General features: G+C 36.5%; 1 protein-coding gene across 1 annotated transcript; it reads left to right on the plus strand.

Moving 5' to 3' along the window:
* Window positions 1-692: 692 nt before the first annotated feature.
* On the plus strand, window positions 693-12,408 carry septin10 (septin 10). The gene is made up of 10 exons (XM_028435741.1): window positions 693-858; window positions 3,650-3,764; window positions 3,930-4,125; window positions 4,191-4,377; window positions 7,650-7,811; window positions 8,025-8,121; window positions 8,903-9,071; window positions 10,027-10,159; window positions 10,244-10,422; window positions 11,132-12,408. Exons 1-10 carry the CDS (start codon window positions 829-831, stop codon window positions 11,145-11,147), a joined length of 1,284 nt encoding a protein of 427 aa, XP_028291542.1. The 5' UTR covers window positions 693-828; the 3' UTR covers window positions 11,148-12,408.
* The last annotated feature ends 3,416 nt before the right edge of the window (window positions 12,409-15,824 follow it).

Consider the following 15,824-nt stretch of genomic DNA (forward strand, 5'->3'; position numbering starts at 1 on the left):
ATTCTCATATTGTTCAACACATTATTTCCTATTTCCGATATTAACCAATACTGATAAAAACACAGACACCCTCCTCTTTACCTAATTTTGGGTTATATTATGTATGTATGTGTATATATATATGGATATTTAATGTTTTTGTATTCCACAAATAAACATCATCTGTGCAAAATAAGACTTCTAATTTAACTTTAGTGATGGAAAAAGTGCCATATTCATTTTTATCATCACTGTGTAATAAGTATTTTCTAATATTTAAAATATTTACAGGTTTTTTTAAATTCTATTTTATTATTAATTGAAGTTATTTAGTAAGAATAGCGTTCGATTGTCCACTATTAATGTTAACATATAATGATGATTTCATCAGCTTTACAATGTCGCTTTTGCCTGTATCATCATTATTATTATTATTATTATGGGTATTTTGGATTGGATTATGAAATTTCCTATTTTTTTTCATCCAACATGTCTGCGAGTTAAGATGGGTGATACCAGTATTTTTTTAACAGGGGATTATTACTAAACAGTTTGTCTTAAATCAATTAATTTCTCTGTAATATTCAAATAGACATCTAAAGTATATTTCACAATTTTCCTTAAACTTAGAAATATTCCTAAATGTGCTGTTAAGTTTATCATTTTAATTGAATATAGAGGCGCTGATGAATCACCCGACCCCCCTGCAGTGTGAATGGTTCGGTCTGTCTAGGTGTCGATCCAGACGAGTTGGTTCGGCGAACTCCTTCCTGAGCGAAAAGTCGCCCATTGTTACTTTTATTAACTTATTTCAGTATTACTTTGGGATACCGCCCTCAGTCTAAAACAATGACGTCTTCAGATGTTGCTCGACAGCCGGTTAGTATTATTTTTTCTACTATTCTGTTGGTGTGTGACAGAGGACTGAGTTCATGGGACAGTAGTAGGGAGTGTCCACGGCTATCACTGAGTTAGCTCGGCTCATAACTTCTGCTTGTCAACTTACTCCAAAGTCCGTCAAACTACAGGATAATACACAATATTTAAGTTATTATGTACTTTGTCTCTTAGTGTTTAATTGAAAAGTTAATCTGGCTGTTAAATAAAAGGATTTCACTGCTTTTGTGTGAATATTCTGCTAACTTTTGTCCCAGAAGTGGACATAGGAAGATGCTAGCGGCTAACACATTAGTTGTTTTAACATTTAACAATCAATAATATCGTCCAAAAATCTGTTTCTAACCCATGTTGAAACTGATTTGTAACTTATCAGAATTTTACATATTTTCTGTTCATCTTTATTGTTGTGTTTAACTCACTATGACACATTTTTTTGGCCTCCGTGTGGCACTTTAGTTGCATTCCTGACTGACGTTTGTTGTCGATGACCTCCAGTTTAAAACTGGTTTTTCAATCTCGATCTGATCATATTCATTCCAGTGAGTTTCACTCGGTAGTACTTGTTTTTCTTCAAATCCAGGCCCTCAATTTTATTTATTAAAAGCTGGTTGTTTTGTTTTATTTTTGGCAGTGGCTGAAACGTATGAATAGATTGCCTGTCTATTCATACGGAGCGCCCCTCATTGGGCAGTTTAGGTGACGTGATAGGTGCACCACGTGACTTAAAGTTCCGTTTTATTTTAGCTCATTTATTTTTGGCCGTAACTACGGGTACGTTAAACGTATACATAGACTGCCGCTCTATGGATACGCAGCGCACCTCATTGGCCAGTTTATGTCACGTGATAGGTGCACCACGTGACTTAAGGTTCCGTCATTTGTATTTTAGCTCATATTTATTTTTAGCTACCCTGCCAGCAGTTTTAATTTAGCCCTAACCCTAACTAACTTTATCCCTAACTCTAAAATGTTTATTTTTGTCTGATATGTATTTTTAAAGGTGGAATTTGCCGTGTTGAATATGTTAAAATGGAAAAAAAAATATTTAACAAATTTGGGATTTGAACTCACGTTAGCAGAACCCATGTTAGCGGAAGGAAGAATCATTGACCACTTAGACCACTCGGCTATCTTGGCACGATGATGACACCCGGAAAAGTGTATCCATAGTCCCGGGGGCTATGGCTGCGTTTAACGTACCTCCAGACACTTTCTTTATTTTTAGCTAATTTTTATTTTAGCCCTAACCCAGGAAATACCCTAAAATGTTTTTTTTTTTTTTTTGTACATGTATTTTTAACCCTAACTTAGGAAATACCCTAAAATGGTTATTTATTTTTTCATATATGTATTTTTAAAGGTGGAATTTGTCGTGTTAAAATGAAAAAATATATATGACAAAAGTGGGATTCTAACCCACACTAGCGGATCCTTGAGTGCGGTGCCTTAGACCACTCGGCTATCTTGGCACAGTGAAAAACACTGGCACATTACGCTTACGTAGAAAAGGTCTGGAAAACATACCCATAGTCCCGTAGACTATTGATACGTTTCCGTATCAATAGACACTTGGTTAAAGGCCTGGGGGAACTTTAATTATTATATTCATACACACAATTAGAAATGAGACTAATTTATTTTAGAGGCTAAATTCAATCAGGTGTGATTTCTTCCCCCGATTTTTTGTAAATATAAAAAATTTGATATTTGTTCTATTTTATTACAATAAATCTTTATTTATATAGGCAATATGAGACAATAAGGGCTCGTTTCCAACAAAAAACGTCTTTTTTGTGTGTAATATATGCATGAATGTATGTGTATATATTCAAAGAAATTTCTACTAAATTCTCATCAATTGTGGTCAACAATAACTTTTACTTTATCTGAAATAGAAACTTTAAAATAATTCTGATCACTAAATTAAGTGTATAACTAAACTAAAACTTGTTTATACACAAACTAAGAACAGATCAAATTCTGCTGTCAAAAAATTGATTTGACTTAAGTTTTGTACCACTGGCCTCAATATTTAAATGTTTTGATTATATATGAAATACTTCTCACTTCTGTTGTTCTCCCCATGATTTTCCAATTTTAACATATTTTGATTATTTATGTATAATTGAAATTACTCAAAATAAGTTATTTTTTATTTTTTTAAGTAAAAGTTTCACACAGGCTGAAGTAGTAAACTCAGTTTGAAACTGAAACACATGTAATTATGCAGCATTGAAGAAAAACATGTCTCTTTTTAATTTTTTTTTTTTTTTTTTTTTGGATTCCCTGCTTCAAAAAAATAAATATATAGCTGGAAATGTCCTCTTTTAAAGGGCCAGTCCTGTCAACAACAACATGTCACATTAAATACATGTAAAATAAATGTATAAATGCCAAAGAGTAATCCACACAACACAAAAGCCTCCTGCTTTAGGCACAATGTGTTTCATGTAGTGATGTAGGCTGAGCTGAGGTCCATTGGCACAAACACATGAAGTATTTGATTTCGTCTCACATTCTCTGTTCTTAAATTCAAAACCATGTACCAGGGGATTTATTTTGAAGATGTCCTTTAAAAGAGGTTTAAAATCTTGGACGTAAGGATTTTATTTTATTTGTTTACACCTTACAGTTTTCTTTTGAACAGTTGTTGGAGGGGGAAATGTTAGGGATAGTTAATTGGTTAGTAAAAAGTAAGGTTTGAAAAGTAATGAACATCATTTTAAACTATTTTGAGGCCAAATTGATTTCTGATGTCTTTGTTTTGCAGGATAAGGGACCACGGGGGTTGAATTTAGCTGGCCATGTTGGGTTTGACAGCCTTCCAGATCAGCTCGTCAACAAATCCATCTGCCAAGGATTCTGCTTTAATATCCTCTGCATCGGTACCTTATGACACACTCTGATTAATATGTTTTACATTTTGTATTAGCTGGATTATATTAAAAGCACATTGACAGTTTGGTGTCAAACCTGTGATGTTTTTATAAAATAATATTTAGATGTTTATCTATTAGACAAAATAATGCACACAACTTTTTGTTCTGTAGGTGAGACGGGCATCGGCAAGTCGACACTGATGGACACTCTTTTTAACACCAACTTTGAGAACTTTGAGTCGTCGCACTTTGAACCTCAGGTGAAGCTCCGGGCTCAAACCTACGACCTGCAGGAGAGCAATGTGCGGCTACGCCTCACTGTGGTCAACACCGTGGGCTTTGGAGACCAGATGAACAAACAAGAGAGGTGTGCAGCCAACTGTGATCAATACATAGCTGGTAATGGTGAATAAATGTGTGTGTGTTCCACAGCTACCAGCCTGTGGTGGACTACATCGACAGGCAGTTTGAGAGCTACCTGCAGGAGGAGCTCAAAATCAAGCGTTCACTTCACAACTACCATGACTCTAGAGTGCACGCCTGCCTTTACTTCATCTCTCCTTCAGGACATTCACTCAAATCCCTCGATCTGGTCACCATGAAGAAGCTCGACAGCAAGGTAGGAAACGGATGAAATTAGTAGTCAGAATATCCAGGAAGCCCACTCTGTCTTATAATGATGATAAAGCTACAAATTTGATAAGCTAAAACAAATGATCACTCTTGAATTACTGAATTAATTATTTTTATTAAAGGTCCCCCATATCATGCTATTTTTCACCCATCTCCATTTGTTCTAAGAACCCCAAAAACATAGTGTTTGAGGTTTATTTTCCCCAACTCGCCTGTTTTCCAGATTTTTAGCCTCTGAAAAGTCACTTTCTGAGCAACTCTACACAAGCAGGCTGATTTGCGGCCTTCTTATGCCTATTCATGAGTGGGTGTGTCTATAGACGGGACACTGACTTCCTCCTCCCCGCACGGTGACGTAGGGCCAGAGGACAGCCCACCCTCCTCCCACCCACTCCTTAGCCAAGTTCATGCTGCTTTATAAACATGACAGAGCGTGGGGGCGGGGTGTTCGCCAGTACATACATAGACTGTAGACAATACATACATAGCACTGCGCGAAGGACGCTGACATGCTCACCTTCATGGGCATGTCTGTTTACATGTCAATCACGGCAAAGAACTTCCTGGAGGCGTGGCTTCTCCAGCTCAGTGCCTCATCAAATTTGTCATCAAAATGGGAACGTGTCATTAAATTGGAGTGAGGTGTTTGGGCTCACCCTGCAGTAAGAAAGGAGCAAATCACCTTCTAACTAACAATTGAGGGAATCAATGAAAAAAACACTTTGGGAACGCTGCCGGCGTGGAACATTTTGAAATTTATAACTCTTTGAGGGCCAAAATTAGTGAAGTAAAGCTGAAGTTGTTTTTTTTTTTTATCTTTGTTAATTCCTTATTGTTAGGAACAGCCTGGATACAGTAAAAATCAGCCAGTTTGTAATCTTGGGAAACAAACAACAAAATTGCCAAATCACCAGGTTGGGTTTGTTCAGAAGTGATCCTGTTCGGATTCTGACTCAGTTTGGACTCGACGAGATTGCTCCGCAGTAGTGCACGGTAAGAAGAATAGACAGAGGGAGGTGTGTATCAGTCTGGATCTGGACTGATATGCAGACGTGGAGCAGTGAGGAGGAGAATAGTAGCCCATCTACGTGCCTGTTCTGATTGGCTGAGTCGTTTGAAGGACACCCTCATCAGCCAATAGAGTGCAGCCTATGTAACAGTGCAGCTTTTACAAGGATTTCTCTAGGAAAATTGCTAAATTATTGCAATGCGGCCAATACAGCGATGCGTTTTATAGCCTGGAAAATATGGTATATATTAATATCAATTTGAGATAATAACGATAAAAGCAACAGATTTTATAAATACAGGATTGTCACAGTAGCATAAATTGGGGTTAATACATCCAACGTGTTTAGAAACAAATGCACGTGTGAGAAACTGTGTGCGTGCGTTGACTATAAACTCTACTGTTGCTTTAATGTGTTTTCTTGTTGGTAGAGGCACACTGTTTTACTCTAAACTCCCTGAATGACACGGGGGAAGTGGTCAGAAATGTTCCCATGCTCTCTGTGCTAACGTTGCTTTCTCGTGTGGCTCCATGGGCCCTGGTGCGTCAGTAACCCTGGATCTGCATGTGAAAGGAGCAGAGAAAGCGGTGGAATGCTGTAATCACCTCACGCAAACACACTGGAGTTGTTCTTTTGTGTCAGCGTCCAGAAAGAGACGATGGTTGGTTGTGACCGTCACTCAATCAGACAGCTGTTAGCACTGATCTACTAGCACCGTGTGTGTTTGTGTGTGTGTAGTTGTGTGGTCTGGCCCAGGATCCGGTCGAGTGACGACTTGTTCCAAGTTTCTTTGCTACAACAACATAATGGAATGTGGAAAGCAGATGGAACCAGAAGTCCAAAAATAACACCAAGCAGTTAATAGAACAGTTGCCAAAAATTCCCTTTGAATCAATTTAATACATAGAAAAGATAAAGATGTTGGTTAATGATACATTTATGCCTTCTTGTTTCCAAATGTATGAGTGAATTTAGCTACATTCAGTCAAAATATTGATGATCTGTGTGTAAGTTTAGGTTTTTTGTTGACCAAATCATCATGTATCAAAATAAGGGAAATCCAAATGTAAATAAGTGTATCAGTAGAAATAACTAATTATTTAAACACTTTTTTGGGAAATATCTTTTGTACACCAGGCAGAAAAAATCCAAGATCGATCTTTTTCTGTGGAATTATTGTATAATAATCATGCATCCTCATGTATTACATAATTATGCTGTCTGTTTTACTAGAACAATGTTTTATCTAAACCCGGGATGTCAAACTCATTTAAGTCCAGAGGCTAAATAGTAAATACAGAGCAATTTCTCAAGTGGGCCAAGGATTTTAGGCGGGAAAACAATCTTTCAACATTAATGTGTCGTAGTTTGCACTTCCACGTTTAAACAGTGTATGAAGTATGTAAGTCACCGACAATCTCCAAGCAATAAGTGACAGATATCAGTCCCTGCGGGATATACATTTGGGATTGCAAATGTCTGCCATCATGTGATATAAACATGGAAAAACTGTGAGCCCTGCAAATGTTGTGGAGTTTCATTGAATTTGTGTATTTAGAAAAAAAATTCACAACTAAATTATTTTGTAATTTACACAATGAGTTGTTTTTTTTTTTAAATATACATCTTTGCTTTCTCCTGCGGGACACATTGGATGCTCGAAAGGGCCGGATTTGGCCCCTGGGTCTCAACTTTGATACATGTGGTCTAAGCCGGTGATTCTCAACTGGTGGGTCGGGACTTAAAAGTGGGTCGCGGACCCGTACTGGGTGGGTCGCGGACAGCTAGTCAAAAATAAATAAATAAATACTTAATGTCTCTCATGTTAGACTTGCCTTTTATTTTGAAAGGCATGCTGTGAAATGCATGTTGCACAGGAAAATATATAGATTTAGGTTTTTAAAAATGTTACATGTGTGTTTTAAACAGCTGTTTTTGAAAAACTAAATTTGGTTGATTGAATTCTTAAAAAAAAGTGGGTCGCGATGTAATGACCTTGGCAAAATGTGGGTCCCAGGGTGAGACCAGTTGAGAACCCCTGATCTAAACCATCCACATGTCGGGGAAGGAGTTCACAGTCTGGGTTGCAGCAAAGTCTTAAAACGAGTATTTTTGTGCAAAAGAAGCTTTAAAATAAAAGCTGTACCAATATGAACAATTTTGTCTTACTCTATATTGTTTAAGATAAAAAATCTCTCAACAAATAGTTATTACAGTATATTGTAACCTGTTTCCCATCATGCTCCAGGTGAACATCATCCCAGTAATCGCCAAAGCCGACACCATCAGCAAGAGCGAGCTGCACAAGTTCAAGATCAAGATAATGAGTGAACTGGTCAGCAACGGCGTCCAGATCTACCAGTTTCCCCTGGACGACGAGACCGTGGCTAAAGTTAACACTTCAATGAATGTAAGGAAACAACCTGTGAAACAAAGCATTTAGACATGAATATTTGTGTTCTTCACACACTCATTTTAATTAAAATGTATTGCCTTTCGACCACACTACTTTATCTAAAATCAAAATATGTTGATGTACCCACGTTGTGCCTGTGAATGATATAAAAAGTATTCTTTTTATTTCTCATTTCACCATTTTACTAATTAATATTCTTGTTTTTAGGGTCACTTGCCATTTGCTGTGGTGGGCAGCACAGAAGAAGTCAGTGTGGGGAATAAAATGGTGAAAGCTCGCCAGTATCCATGGGGTATAGTGCAAGGTAAGGATGAAAGAAAAAATTGATTTGGCAATATATTACGGTATTTCACTTCAAGATTATCATATTGATCCAACAAAAATGTCCAAATCAATTTTTTTTTATCATGTTTTTTAACAAACCATCATATATTTGTGCTAAAATACATTCACGTAAACGCGAGGCTCTGGGGCCAAATCCGGCCCTTCAGAGCATCCGATTCGACCCGCTGGAGAAAGTGATAACGACAGAGAAAACATGAATCATTGCGTAAATGACCAAATAAATCAGTTGTAAATGGTTGTTGAAAGAACTCAAAATCCTGTAATTTTTCTCAAATTATTCCATAAAAAATAAATAAATCAAAGGATATTTAAGTATCTGTCACTTATTGCTTTGATATTGTCGATGCGTTCCATACTTTGTCTAATTTATCACTGAAAGTGCAAACTTGGGCACATTAATGTACAAACTGTTCGTTTTTCCGCCTAAAACCTGCGGCCCACGAACTAAAATGAGTTTGACACCCCTGATTTTGTACTTGTAAAGGTGGAATTTTCAATTATTAATATCGCAAAGTATGTCATATTGTTTAGTGTCAGGATATATCGTATCGTGACATGCAAATGATGTATTGTATCGTCAGATTCATTGCAATGCACATCCCTAGTGTAAGGTGGGACTGCTATTAATTTGAAGAGTAAATTTTCACTTTGTCTCAGTTGCGTACCTGATGAAACAGTTGATGCTGAGTCATGGTGAGTAACTGTCAGTGAGAAGAATGATGTTTGGTGTGTGTTCTCAGTGGAGAATGAGAACCACTGTGACTTTGTGAAGCTGAGGGAGATGCTGATCTGTGTGAACATGGAGGACCTGAGGGAGCAGACACACACTCGTCACTACGAGCTCTACAGACGCTGCAAACTGGAGGAGATGGGCTTTAAGGATACTGACCCAGAGTGCAAACCTGTCAGGTGAGTCAGCGGCTTGAAGCTGACTAAAAGGGTCCTTTACTGTTTTTACAAATGTGGCCTTAAAACCTTTGAAATGTTCTCAGAAGATCTATGCCTTACAAAACGCAAAGTAGTCCCGTGTTCCGCCATCTTGAAATCAAGAGCTCTCCTAAGGGACCTTTACTCTCCCTTAAAATACTACCTTATACTCTCCTGAAAAATAATCTATAACCGCAGGGGGTGACAGTTCCCACTCTGTGGTTTGGTAATAGACAATGAAGCAGAGAAAAAGAGCTCTCCACAGAGACCTTTACTTTCCCTTAAACAGTGCGCTGACACGCTCTGGTGGCTGAAGTTAGAGTGTAAATCACGATGAAGGATAGAAATCCTTTTGAGTGGGAGTCCTGATAAAGGTTGAACTTCAGCCACCAGAGCATGTCAGTGCACTGTTTAAGGGAAAGTAAAGGTCTTTTAGGAGAGCTCTTCTTCTCTGCTTCATTGTCTACAACCAAACTGCAGAGTTGGAACTGTCACCCCCTGCGATTACAGATTATTTTTCGGGTCACAGCTGTTTTTATTCTCTTTCAGTAAACAAAAGAGGTTTACATCAACATCTTTAACTTTTCGTCATTATTTAGAGCAACCCAAAGCAGCACAAATTGGCATTTTGACTGAAAAAGTTGCTAAATAATCTAAAAAGCAGACTGAATGCTTCATTTCAATAGAAAACAATGGGATGTTTACAGGAAAATGGAACCTTGTGACATCATCAATCACATGATTTTAAGATGGTGAAACACAGGCTCTAAAACGATAATGTAGTCCCATTTTTTTTTAAAGTTAATAAAACAAATATGGTGCAAAAATAATGCTAATAAGGACAGACTTTAGGCCACATTTGTAAAAAACAGTGAAGGATCCCTTTAAATCTTACCTGCATGGCTCTGAAATGACGTGTGTGTGTGTGTGCGTGTAGTCTGCAGCAGACGTACGAGGCCAAGCGTCAGGAGTTCCTGGTGGAGCTGCAGAAGAGAGAGGATGAGATGAGGCAGATGTTTGTTCAGAGGGTGAAGGAGAAAGAAGCTGAGCTCAAAGACGCAGAGAGAGAGGTGATGATGATGATGATGATGAGGCTTGTAACATTGATATGAGATTAAAATCCTCTCTGTTGTTTCCTCTGTTCTGGTTTTTAGCTGCAGAGTCGTTTTGAGCAGCTGAAGCGTCTTCACGCTGATGAGAAAGCTAATCTGGAGGATAAGAAACGTCTCCTTGATGAGGACCAAAGCTCATTCAGCAAGAGACGAGCTGCTGCTCAGCTGCTGCAGGCCCAGAGCTTCACAGCCAATGGAAAGAAGGACAAGGACCGCAAAAAGTAAAGAAACACAAGCAGAATCCTCTGATTGTAACGCAGTGCCTTCCAACCTTTGATGGATCGTGACCCTATTTTTAATCACTAATTTCTGGTGACCCCAAACAGACTTTTTTTTTCTGTCTAGAATTAGTTTTTTGTTCATGTTAGTTATACTGTATTATAGGCCTGGGCAATATATATCAAGTTTTCTATTTATATTGTCTATATATATATATTTTTAGAGCTCATTTTGTATTAAACTCACACGACTCACTACAGAACTCACTCACACATGCTGTCCCTTGTAGGAGGAAAAGCCAAAAGTTGCAAATTTTGTGCTTGTGTGGCATTTTTCATCATCAAATTAAACAAAAATGTTCTTTCTGGTAAGTTAAAATATCAAGATTTATATCGTATAGTGCCATTTTGAGGAAAAAATATAATTTTGATCTTTATCATCCAGCCCTACTATATTACAAATACAGTTTAACCAGGATTAGTGACAAGTTGTGCCAGCTCAGATATTTATTTTTTGACTGCATTTTAGTTGAACTAGATTTATATTTGAGTATAGAATACAGTTGTTTAACGTTGTTTTGAAAGAATAATGATAAACATTTCAAAAACCTATTTCAATTTTTTTGAAATTTCAGGCGACCCCACATGGGGTCCCGACCCCAAGGTTGAAAAACTCTTTTTTTAACGCGTGTTTCTCTTCTTCTCTCTCCAGCTCTGGCTTCATGTGAAGACCTTTGAACCTGAAGAACACACTCCCATTCGCACCAGTATAACCAGCAGCGATCTGACCACATGGTCCAACACTAACGAGGGGAAACGACACAGCTGCTTTAGTGCCAAAGCTTTGATCATTCTTATGTACACTATGCTGTTTTTATTGGTTGATATTTATCCTTTTTTTTTTTAATAACTTTCACTACGTCACTGCCTCAGTGGTTTTATCTGATCTGTAGCAGGTACATTCATGCCTGAATATGGGCTGTTTTCACTGATATTTATTCTTTATAAAGTCCTTTTTTTCTGGAGAAGAATTTTAATAGTTTCATCCCAGTTTGAGGTGGATATAAAACGACTTGTCGTAGAAAAGCGACAAAATGCTGCATTAACGTGGGGAAACATTTAAAATGCTGCTCAGCGCTCCTGAAAACGGGCGATGTCGAAGCGTTCTCGCCCACTTTAAGGGCAAAGCACACCAGTGTACCACGTGGCTTAAGGAAAACACTCACATTAAGCAACAATGATCAATATAACACTACTTATGTGTGAGGGTTATTACTATAGGACATTAATATGTGCATTTATTTTTAATTACATTGGTTTATTGGTGTTTGTTTAATGAGGTCAAGAATTAAAGCTCTGGTTAAAAGGACACGCGCGCGCACACACACACACACACTTTAAAAACACTCCATCACATCTTTTTTCTTGGTCTCTTTGAACTTTTAAATGCTGTTTGTTTTTTAAACTATTTCGTGCGTGCAGTAATCAGTATTTACTAAGTGTTTTCTATTATTGTTGGATTCATTTTGGATAAAATGGACCTTTTAACAGCAACAACCAGGCTGAAGCTGCAGCTCTTACTAAAGGGAAGCTCTTTAGCTCTTTAGCTGGGGCCGGGACATGTTGCAGCATAAATATATATTTATATCTTTGGTTCTTTTCCCGCACTGACACGAGCAGCTGATGTTTGCAACCCTGTGTGTGTGAAAAATACACACCCACCGCCATGGGTTTTTTTTTTCCTTTCCTCTGCAATGAAAAGTGCTTAAATCTTATTACGACTCCTAATTGAACTCTTTGTTTTAAAACAGTGGTGCCTTATAGTGATTCTCAGTAACAACTTCCATCAATCACACATGCAGGGACTCACAATACTTACAAGAGGAAAGTCTGTGACATTATTTTGTACACTTGTATTTAAGGAAAAAGCAGTATTATTTGGGAGCTCTTCTTCCTTTTTAAATAAATCTTTGTATTTTTGTCATGATACGCTACGTGTTTGTGTTTTTTATCTATTTACAGAAGTATATTCTAGTGAAGAGATGGGAAACTTCACAGCGGGAGACAAAAATGTGAATCTAATCTGATTTATTTGTCAATATTTAGAATAATGACCAATTTAAGCACAGGAAACAAAGGGTTTTGTGGATGTTGTTGTAATTTTGTGGATTTTTATTGGTGTTATTTGGGCCATTTTGTGTTTTTAATCAGAATCAGATATGATTTATTTATTCCAGGGGGAAATTGCTTTTTTTTTTTTTTCTAAACAGATGCTACAGAAATATTGCTAATGAAAAGAAAAAAACACAAACATAGAACAGGAAGAAAATGAAAATAAAATGTACATAATTAAATAAAAGACTTAAATACAAGTGCAATCATTCAGGAAATTATAATACAAATGTACAAATATAGTACAGTGAGCCATCTGCCAACACTGTAAAACCAAGAAGCTAAATTAATTTTAAAAATTAGATTAATTTCATTTTGTGTATTTCTATTTTTTTTTGTGTGTCTTAGGAGAGTTTTTGTGTATTCTTGGAGCCATTTTAGTGTTTTTGGAGGAATTTTTGAGCATTGTTATAGTTTTTTGTTATATATTTCTGTCATTTTGTATGTTTTTGTTGCCATTCTGTGTTTCTGGAGTCATTTTTTTGTGCTTCTTTGGATGCCGCAAAAAAACAGATCAAAGGCTGCATGTGGCCCATGTCTTACAGTAAATGCTGAGAATTTACTTTTGACAGAACTAAACACATCAGTTACTGTTTCACTGTCACACATAAATGTAAATGTTGAGAACATTTCCTGGAGGAACTACATTTAAATCCATTGTGCAATAACATTGAGTATAATGATTTACTATTGGGTGAAATTAGGACTTAGCGTTGTTTTACTCACTCACCTACTGTTCCTCATGTGAATTAAAGCTCTCCAATCGAGGGTTTGTCCTGCTCCATCAACCCTGAGAACAATTATGATACATGTGAAAAGTTTCAACTGTTATTTCATACATTTGGTTGATAACCATGTCAGGCCATGTTATTAAAAAAGGATACATTTTTAAAACAAAAGCTATATCTTTAATGCGTATATATCTGATAACTTGGATTTAACATAAAATAATCGACTTTAGGAGGTGAAAAGCTTTCATGGCTGAAGCGGTCTTTTCCACAGAAACTCAGACTGCAGTTATGTTTACCTTTGCTGTGAGTAGAGCTCTCAGATATTTCATAAAGTGAGAAATTCTGATCGATTTTCCCGCAGAGGTCTGCTTCTTTTTTCTGCTGCTTTTCACTTCTTTTCATATGGATTGGCATGGGAGGTGAAGCCGTGTAAGTACAGCTGTATGGAGGTAGATTTGTGTCTATTATTCAGTCCCCAAAATATATATATATATATATATATATTTTATTAAAACATAAATAAATAAATACATAAATAAATAAAAAACTGTTCAAGTGCAATTTTTTGGGGCTCAAAACTTTTTTTTTTAATTCAAAATATTTCTTTTTTTAATTCAAAATATTTCTTTTTTGATTGAATAATAGACACACAATATGAATATTACCCACAATATGCCCCAATTTTTTTTTTATTTATTTTTTTTAATAATAAATCACTTCAATCAAAAAGTCATTTTCAATCAATAATACATCTTTTCTATCAAATAAAAAAGTGTTCAAATGCAATGATTTGGGTCTCAACTTTTTTTCTATGATTGAAATTTTTATTTGTGATTGAAGTTAATGTAGTGATTTTTATTTTTATTGAATAATAAAGATACTAATCTACCTCCATACAGCTGGGGTGTGTGTGTGTGTGTGTGTGAGAATTCCAAACAGCTCTCATAGCAGGGGTCATCAAATACAGAAACATCTATATTTGCTCACCACCCACCTTAGATTTAACCAGATTGACTGACACACACACACACACAAACACACACGCACGTTACCTTTTATCTTGTCATTCTAAATGCAAATGGAGGTGATCACCAGAGACAGGCTGAGATGAGGTTGTCATTTGAGGGACGCTCTGAAATTACCAATTACCCACTTCACCCGTACTGGTGCTGGTGGTGCTGGTGCAGTGTAGAGAACACAGGAAAGAAAGGATGAGGAGGAGAACAGAGGATAAGACGATGAGGGAGGCAGCTTTATACATCTATACATCCCACAGCAGCAGGTCTGTAATGATACACGCTGCATTACTTCTATGTGACACCAGTGTGAGAGCAAAGCTGCTTGTAAGACTCCTTAAGCGTCTAATAAGCACAATGCAAGAGCAGATGATCATAATTAGCAACTGTAATAATAATGATACTCTGAGGGAAATGTGAAATAATCAACAGGTGCGTTGCTTTGTAGGATGATTCAATTAAAAACACATGCGGGTAAAACAAAGGCATTTATTTTTGTGAAAAATGCACTTGACATGAAAAAAACAATCAAATCAACCACGGGTCATCAGTACAAGACGATGTATAATGATCACATGGTAGAGAGCGCTGGGCCGGGGGCGTGGCCAACAGCGCTGAGCATCATGACTTCAATGGCACCAAAAGGCCTATAAATATTCTGCACAATATAGAGTTTTATTTGTATATATTTATATTATATATATCATTTTCACTCTTTCTTCTTTCGCTGAGCCAAAGAACGCCTTTTCTTACCCCTGTAGGAGCTACATACAGTACAGCGGCAAAAACACACACTCCAGTATCCATAGGAACAAATATGGCCGACATCTACTTTGAGACGGCGGTGTGTGTTAGCTTCCTGGATGGACGCACCAATAGGATGGGGAGAAGTTTACGGAAACGTATTATATGCATTCACTTGAAAAAAAATGTATTTGTTTTTGGGCAATTTTTTCTGTTTTTTTCACATTTTTTCTTCTGTTTTCCAGAGTAATCTTTTCCTGTTTTTCTGAGAATTTTGTTTTCCAGCCATAATTTTTTTTCTTTCGGTTTTTCTGAGTAATTTTTTCCTGTTTTTCGGAGTCAGATGTTTTCTGTTTCTCAGACTAATTTTTTTTCTATGGTTTCTCAAAGTAATTTTTTTCCTGTTTTTTGGAAAAAAAAAAAAATTTCTACTGTTTTTTAGAGTGATTTTTTTTCAGTTTTCCTGAGTAATTTTTTTCTACAGTTTTCAAAGTAATTTGTTCCTGTTTTTTGGAATATGTATTTTTTTGCGTCTGTTTTTTTAGAGTAATTTTTTTCAGTTTTCCGGATTAATTTTTTTTTAGTTTTTCGAATTCATTTTTTTTCCTGTTTTTTTGGAATAGTTTTTTTTTTACCCTTCTGTTTTTTAGAGTAATTTATTCCTGTTTTTCTGAGTCATGTTTTTCAGTTTTACGGAGTCATTTTTTCCAGTTTTTCGGATTAATTTTTCTTCTTCTGTTAT

The sequence above is a fragment of the Gouania willdenowi genome, chromosome 21, assembly GCF_900634775.1.
Source record: "Gouania willdenowi chromosome 21, fGouWil2.1, whole genome shotgun sequence".
Taxonomy (NCBI): domain Eukaryota; kingdom Metazoa; phylum Chordata; class Actinopteri; order Blenniiformes; family Gobiesocidae; genus Gouania; species Gouania willdenowi.